This window comes from Nicotiana sylvestris, chromosome 10, assembly GCF_000393655.2.
Source record: "Nicotiana sylvestris chromosome 10, ASM39365v2, whole genome shotgun sequence".
Classification (NCBI taxonomy): Eukaryota; Viridiplantae; Streptophyta; class Magnoliopsida; order Solanales; family Solanaceae; genus Nicotiana; species Nicotiana sylvestris.
This window is the reverse complement of record NC_091066.1, coordinates 61,912,033-61,920,237: the sequence shown is the minus strand read 5'-3', so window position 1 is coordinate 61,920,237 and position 8,205 is coordinate 61,912,033. Positions and strand designations below refer to the sequence as shown.

The 8,205-nt window shown below is 33.6% G+C and overlaps 1 protein-coding gene across 1 annotated transcript; it reads left to right on the top strand.

Moving 5' to 3' along the window:
* The first annotated feature begins 3,788 nt into the window (after positions 1-3,788).
* Positions 3,789-5,018, top strand: LOC104238838 (uncharacterized). Its single transcript, XM_009793316.1, has 4 exons — positions 3,789-3,812; positions 3,925-4,231; positions 4,361-4,475; positions 4,568-5,018. Exons 1-4 carry the CDS (start codon positions 3,789-3,791, stop codon positions 5,016-5,018), a joined length of 897 nt encoding a protein of 298 aa, XP_009791618.1.
* Positions 5,019-8,205: the final 3,187 nt, after the last annotated feature.

Sequence of the window (8,205 nt, the reverse complement as noted above, 5' to 3'; positions counted from 1 at the left end):
TGGCGCTATATACAAAAAAAAAAAACCCGGCTAGCCATTTTCTATATAAACATCGTAGAATAGCCACAACTGCATTCAAATTTTTTTTTTAACTCTTGTTGGTTTCTATTGTTGTTAAATTCTCCAGAATTTTATCATTATGTCTGAAGAACGTAGAATAAGAGTATCATTATATTGGGGGGTGAGGTTGTGATGGAGAATAACTCTATGGGCTACAGTTTACCTGCTAAGTGTAATGTTAAATTGCCACTTTCAATGGAGTACGAAACATTGATATCGTTGTTATGCAAAAAAATGAGTGTGAGAAAACGTTCAGTGATACTCAAAGTAACCGGAAGATATCCGTATTCCGTTACGCCGCAAGGGGTTGCTTTTTACTCAGAGTTTAACATCGACGATGATGACACTTTGAGTGATTTCTTGAGGACTCCGGACGAATGCCGGGAATTTCTTGTAATCACAATGTTGGAGATGTACGTGAAGGTCGAAGACGTTCCAAAAAATGAGGTTGTGCGTAGTAGAGATAACCCCCAGTCATCGGGTGGTTATTCTGGATCAGTTTTTGCCGGACATGTTCCAGATGAAAGATTTTTTCTTGATTTAAATTTATCACCGTCGGCGAATGAGCAGCGAGAAAATAATTTATACCCTGCTTTCCATAATTCACAAGAAGAGTGGTAAACTTCAATTTTCATTTGTGTTAATTATGTATATTTTTGCGTATTGAATTAATTTTAACGCTCATTTATTTAATAGGGGGTACCGGCCGGATATGAATTTTACAAGTGGCCCATCCGGTAGTCATCTCTCCTCTCCCCCCCATATATGCTCGGATCTATGCTGGGGCTGTAGGGGTAGTAGCTCCGACGTCCGAGGGCCGGGATGTATAGGTGCATCCATGTCGTCAACTGCAAATTCATAATTTTTAATAACTATCATTAAAATTTATGTGTGTTTTTTATAATTTAAATTCATATTTTTTAACAACTTAATTGTAAAAATTATATATATACTTATGGGTTTCGTGCTAGATTTTCTGAGGCCCAGTGGTACCAAACTATCATTAATAATTTTATGTTTTTTTAATAATTTTTATTCATATTTTTTAATAAATTAATTGTAAAAATTATATATATATATATATATATATATATATATATATATATATATATAATTTTTATAATTATGGGTTTCGTGCTAGATTTTCTGAAGCTCAGTGGTACCAAACTATCATTAATAATTTTATGTTTTTTTAATAATTTTTATTCATATTTATTTAATAACTAAATTGTAAAAATAATATATATATATATATATATATATATATATATATATATATATATATATATATATATATAATTATGGGTTTCGTGCTAGAATATAAGATAATTAAACAATTACTACACAATACTACGCTACAAGGCTCTACATTTTACTACGCTAAAAGGGTCTACGTTTTACTACGCTAAAAAGGTCTACGTTTTACTACGCTAAAAAATAATCTAAACTAAACGGCATAAAAACACATAAATATACATGAGGATATTAACAAACACAATTTTTAGACTAATTTACATATTTTTATACAACACTAAAATTAAATCCGGATAAAATTTAACATGCTAGTTTCGGAAAAAATAAACACAAACCGAAATAGAGCACGTACAAATCAAGTAATATGCATTGTTATAAAAGTTTCAACTTAAAATAAATCGAAATACTTCGATTTATAATTTTCGAAATGTAGATAGATCGAAATTTTGACTCCGGAAGAGTGAATCCACAATAACACGAAGCTCTACTCGACAGTGGGACCACAAATATTAAACTTTTATGTGACGGGGGACCCAATTTTTTTTTAAAAAAATGGGGGCAGAATCGGTGGTGGTGGTGGTGGTGGTGGGGGACCAGAAATGAAAATGAGTGAGATGGAACGAAAAAGAAGAAGATGGAGGATTTGTATTAAGGGGTATAGCGCCACTATTAATGGCGCTATATGTTCAGGTAATAAGGCGTATAGCTCCACTATTAATGACGCTATGTAAGGTTTGTCAGTATAACGCCACTAATAGTGGCGCTATACAGTAACGGTACAGTTAAAGTTACTGTATAGCATCACTATTAGTAGCGTTATATATAATTTGGTAACTTTTTTTTATACTTATTTGAGTATTTTGAGTAAAAATAAACCACATTTTGTTTCCGCACTCTCAAGTTAGTTTAGATTCAGCAACTGCGTAGAGATGTATATAACCTGTCTTTGATTTGCAAATGACATCATTGAAAACAACACCAATGTAAGCTTTTCGCGACACCCGTATAAGATAAATGTCGGAAGTGATCCCTTCTGTATTATGAGCGCTGCTACTAATTAAATATAAATTTATATATGGTGTTGCAAAAATATAATTTAATATGTTGATTCAAACTTACAAAGCTTTGACTAACTTGATTTGTGTAACTCAAGTCAAAATTAACAAGCAGAGGTTTTCTCGTGTCTCTTTAGTCATGGCGGATGCACCAGTTGGATTCATCTGAATCCAGTACTTTCGACGCGAAACATAAATTTATGTTTATAATTCACTAAAACTACAATAAATCATAGATATAAATCCATAACTTTAAAAATACAATGAGTTTAATACTAAAAACCTTAAAATTAAAGTTAAAACCATAAAATCTAAATCCCGGATTCGCCTTTGTATTTAGTTGCAAAACCTGTTGCGTAAATGAAATTTATAAGGATTAATACTCCAGTCCCACGTCATAAAAGGGTGCTGACTTTTCTTCTTTGTTTTTCTTTCTCTCTTTGTTTTTTTTTATTTAAACTTTTTGGAGAAAGCAACAATGCAATTGCATGCTAGGTCACGACACAAATTTACTCCTACTTAATTCCATATTGTGTTTCCTCTTCTCAATATGTGGAGGGCAACTCAAACACTACGTCTATTGATTTCTAGTGGAAGCACATAATGACATTACTTCACCTTCCACCAATAGGTATTATTATTATTATTGCCTTGTGATCGAATTCGATACATGTGGTTATTTGTTTGATACATGAGGAGATAAAATCCAAAAGATAATTATTAGGGTATAGTAGATTGACCTGCAGTGAGAAACTCATCCTTTCCTTCTCCAATTTTGTACGATATAAAATATTTTTACAAAAATTAATTAGTACTCTGTGAAATTATTTTCTTAAATTTGCATCCTGAAATTGCAGAAATATTGTGCAAAGAAAAACAATTTATATCGGATAATGGACACAAATGGCACCTCACTCGTGTATTTAATGGAATTTTCTCTTTCTGATTACATGATTTTAATGAAGTGCAGAATTTTCAATTTGACATTCGTTGGGCTTCTCTTGGAGTTCTAACTATTGAGCTATGTATTTATATGTTTTCAGTTCATTTAGTGTTGTTAGCTTAGCTGTCAATTAGTTAGTTTGTTACATGTATTGAGTGGAGGACCCACGTATATGTGTGTATATGTGTGTATATATATATTGCACAGTTCATTTCTAAATTGTCTCCTTTCATATTCTTCTCTCTCTCGAAGCTTCTAGGTTCCACCATGGGAGCTCAAGTCTAAGCTCGAGGTTTTGTGTGTTTTCTTCTACTTAACATGGTATCAGAGCTTTGCTCAATCAGATCCTACTTCTCGATTCCTGTTGAATCATAAATTTCATCAAAAAATCGGGAGTTTCGAATTTGCCCTAGTTTTTCAATTTTGACTATTTCTCTTCTCCCAAATTGATTCTCGCATGGCTATTCTCGATCAAAATGACGATTCCGGCATCGCCTCAGGTACTTCTATTTCTACCATCATTTCTGAGCCCAACATCGATCCGAATTGCCCTTTTTACGTGCACCCGTCAAACAATCCTGGTGTAATATTGGTAACGACTCCTTTCAACAGTATCGGTTTTCGATCTTGGAGAAAAAGTGTCCTACGTGCTCTTTCAGTGAAGAACAAGTTAGACTTCATCATGGTGAGTGCAAACGTCCAGAACCAGATTCCCTGTCTCTTCGTCAATGGATGTGTTGTGACGACATAGTTACTTCGTGGATCTCAAATTCCCTTGCTAAGGATATCGCAGACATTATAGAATATGCCAATGATGCAACAGAATTATGGACAGAGTTAGAAGATCGCTATAACCAAACCAATGGAACCAAACTATACAAAATTCAGAAGGAAATTAACGACTTGTCTCAAGGAGTATGTTTGGTATAACAAAGGTTGACATTATGTTTGAATTGAAGAGTGTGGAAGGAAAGAGATTGCAAAAGAGGCAAATGATTTACATCAGTTTTGTGCTTAGAATGGACCATTTTTCATACTGGCGATACAGGTTATTACACAAAGATGAAAAAGCTGTGGGAAGAACTAAATAATTTAAGTGCCAAATCTCAGTATAGCTGCCAATACATCTGTGGAGCCAAAGAGTCTATGCACAAGGTTGAACAGTACAGGCGTCTGATTTAATTTTTAATGGGACTGAATGAGGTGTATACGATTATGCGAGGTAGTATTCTAATGATGAATCTGTTACTATCAGTGGCTCAAGCATTTTCTCTACTGATCCAAGAGGAAAACATAGGGAAGTCAGACCAAATAATTTGCTTATGATGGAATCTGTATCTATGAATGTCTTTACTCCTAGGAACATCAACTTACATATAGTGGAATCTACTTCTTTGAATGCCACTGCACCTAGAAATGATAACTTCAAAACCAACTATTCAACTGGGAATTATCCAAATAGAAGGCCTCGTCCATTCTGCGACTACTGCAAGCGTCCAGGTCACACCAAAGATAAGTGCTTTAAGTTGCATGGTTATTCTCAAAACAACAACTTCAGTCCTAAGTTTAATAAGGACAAGAGGATTTCAGCTAATGTGAATGGTGCACCAGTTGAATCTATGCCCGCCAAGAATGATGGGACAACTTCTCAAGGGTGCAGTGACAGCAACAACATGAATTCCCCTCTCAATTTGACTAAGGAATAATATGGACAGTTGTTCAATCTACTCAATCACTATAATATTTTTGGCCTATAGCCACACTAATTATAGACAACACTCGAAAAGTGTTGCCAAAAGTAGCTATAGATGAGCTTATAAAGCGTGGTCTTTGACTAGAGTCTTTAGCCACGTTTTTAAAGGCCACACTTAAAAAGCGTGCTCTTATAATATAAAGACAACACTTATTAAGTGTTGCCAATTTACAAATTATTTGGCAACGCTTATTAATTATAATTCAACATTTTTGAAGCGTTGTTATATTCTAATACCAAATTTAACACTTTATAAGTGTAACCTAAAAATTTGTTATAAAATATTTCTCTTAAAATTTCCCCCCAAATACACAGGTAACGAAAATATTTCCCTCCTCCCCACCCAATACTCAAAAGGCGAAGTAATTAAAACATACTCCTCCGATCCAAAACGTTTCCCAGCATTCTTTTCCTCCTTACCCTAAATTTTTGTTGCTTCATTTTTTGCGCCGTTGCTGGAGCTCCTCCTTCACTATAGCAAATCTCCATCCTTTCTCTATTAGTTAGTATTTCTTTTTCTCAAAGGTTTTCTGTAAAAAAAATCGATTTTTGATGAAAAAATAATCTTCTATGATGTATATACATAGGTATGTTGGTATTGTCTTCATTTATACTCAATGTTTTTAATTTTTTTCTAATTTTAGATTCTTGGGCTGAAAAGAAGTAATTTTATTTTGTTTAATTTCTGGGTATAGGTTTTAGTTGTTTTTACTAATTTCAGATTCTTGGGTTGAAAAGGAGTAATCTTTACTATTTGATTTTGGTTATCTTTGATTGATGTTCCTTCTTATACTTAAAAGTTTTAATTTATCTAGCTTCTTATTGAATTTTTTTGGGGCCGATAGAAGTGAAACATGATTCGAGACACAACTGATATTATAGTGCATTTGCAATAACACAGTTGTGATTATCTACTGTGAAAACACTGCCCAACACCTATGTGCCTATTCTCATCCATGAGGGATGTGTTTATTTTTTTGTTTTTCGATTCTTCACATTTTTTTGCTATTATTAACTTGTCTATGTGTATATGATCACAAAATTAAATAAAGCAAGAGAGTTGAGGTTCTATGTGATCACAAACTCAAACAAAGGAGGAAAATTAAGGTCTCTAGATGTAATTCTGATAGATACTGATGAATCTTACAACCAACCTTTGCTAATTTGGGATTGAAGCTTAATTGATTGTTCAGTTTTATTGTTACTTTTTTTATGATTAGTACTTTATGATCCTCCTCATCTTTGATTATGCTATAACAACCATGGTTCTTAGAGATGCTGTATTGACCGTATGTGTCGTTTATTGCTTATGATGTCATGTGACACAAATAAGTATATCTAGTCCCTTGATAAGATTTGGGGTTATTGCTTCTCTATTAATTAAGATGGTATATAATAGCTGAATACTATTATTGCTTCTGGTATATTTGGTTGTCTCAACATTAATTTGGAGAAAAATGATACACATCTATTAAGGCGTGGAGTAGGAAACTTGGAAGTTTTAACTTATGCTGTGGATACTGCTTATGTTTTACATTTGTGTCAGAGGTAGTTCCCCAGGTTGGGGCATGTCATTTTGGACAGTCGTTTGCCCCTAATGAACCTGCTATGTATCGGTTAATTGTGTTGTATAAGTCTTGTTCTTGTATTCAAGGGAAGGGCATTGATCCAACTTATAATTTCTAGATACTTCTGCTACACACCATTAAGGTGTTTGATTATAGGGGCATACTGTTTGGAAATAACATATGTCAAGTTATGTATTTTCCATGAAAAGGGCAGCACTTCTATTTCTCTATTTAATACAATCACAACAAAAAATTGTAATCCCTAAGTTCTTTTTCGGGGTAAGTTACAAATCCCTCTATTGTTATTTAACTGTTATTTGTTGTATAATTTCTTTGTGATCCTTATTAAGATAGAAACAGAAGTGGCTACTCCTTTTGCTTGGATTGCTGAGTTGATTATAGAGTAAGCGGGACTACAAATTCAATGATCTGAGTGGTCTGAGCTATAAAGTTCATTCATTAGTGTTGTATTTAGCTTTTTTCTTCCAGGATCTGTCCTATTGAGCTTCTTATGTACAGTATTTTTTTGTTTGCTGTTCATTTTCCTGGGTGGTTTGTGTTTTCGGACATAAATAAAGCACTCTTTGATGCTTCTGTTGTCGCACGGTTTTATAGAGATGTTTTAGACTCAACAATAGACTTCTTTGTGGTCATTTGCATCAAGGAATCTTGGCTCTCTGATCATTTGCTATTTAAGGGAGTACCTCACAAGGATTTCTTACCTTCAATATGCTGCAACTTACTACTTGAATTTAAACCAAAAATCGAGGTGCGCCCAAGTTGGCCTGGACACCATAGGAAAAAAATATGTTAATTGATTGTTCAGCTTAATTTTTACGTTTTTATGATTGGTGCTTAATGATCCTCCTCATCTTGATTGTGCTATAACAATCATGGTTCTGAGGGAAGCTGTTTTGATGACATGTGTCATTTATTGCTTATGCTGTTATGTGACACAAATACATATATCTAATACCTTGATAATATTTGGCATTATTACTTCTCTGTTAATTAAGATGGTTTATAATTGCTGAATACTATTATTGCTTCTTGGATATTTGGTTGTTTTTATATGGGCATGACTTGTGCTGGATTTCAACATTACTTTAGAGAAAAATGATACACATTCTGTTAAGGTGTGGACTAGGAATCTTGGAAGTTTTAGCTTAAGCTCGGTGTATTTGCTTATATTTCTACATTAATTTAGAGAAAAAATGGTATTTTGTACTGCAGTCTGCCCCTAATAAACCCACTATCCTCTGTTAGTTGTGATGTACAAGTCTTGTTGTCTTATTCAAGGTGACATTGTCCCCACCATGAAGCTGTTTGATTATAGGGGCATGTTGTTTGGAAATAACATATTTCAAGTTATGTATTGACCATGAAAGAGCTGCACTTCTATTTCTTGATCAATAGGATCACAACAAAAATTGTAATCCCTGCGCAAATTCTATTTTGGGGGCAAGTCACTAATCCCTCCATTGATATTTAACTGTGATTTGTTGTATACTTTCTCTGTGATCCTTTTAAAGATAGAAACAGAAGTTGCTACTCCTTTTGCTTGGATTATTA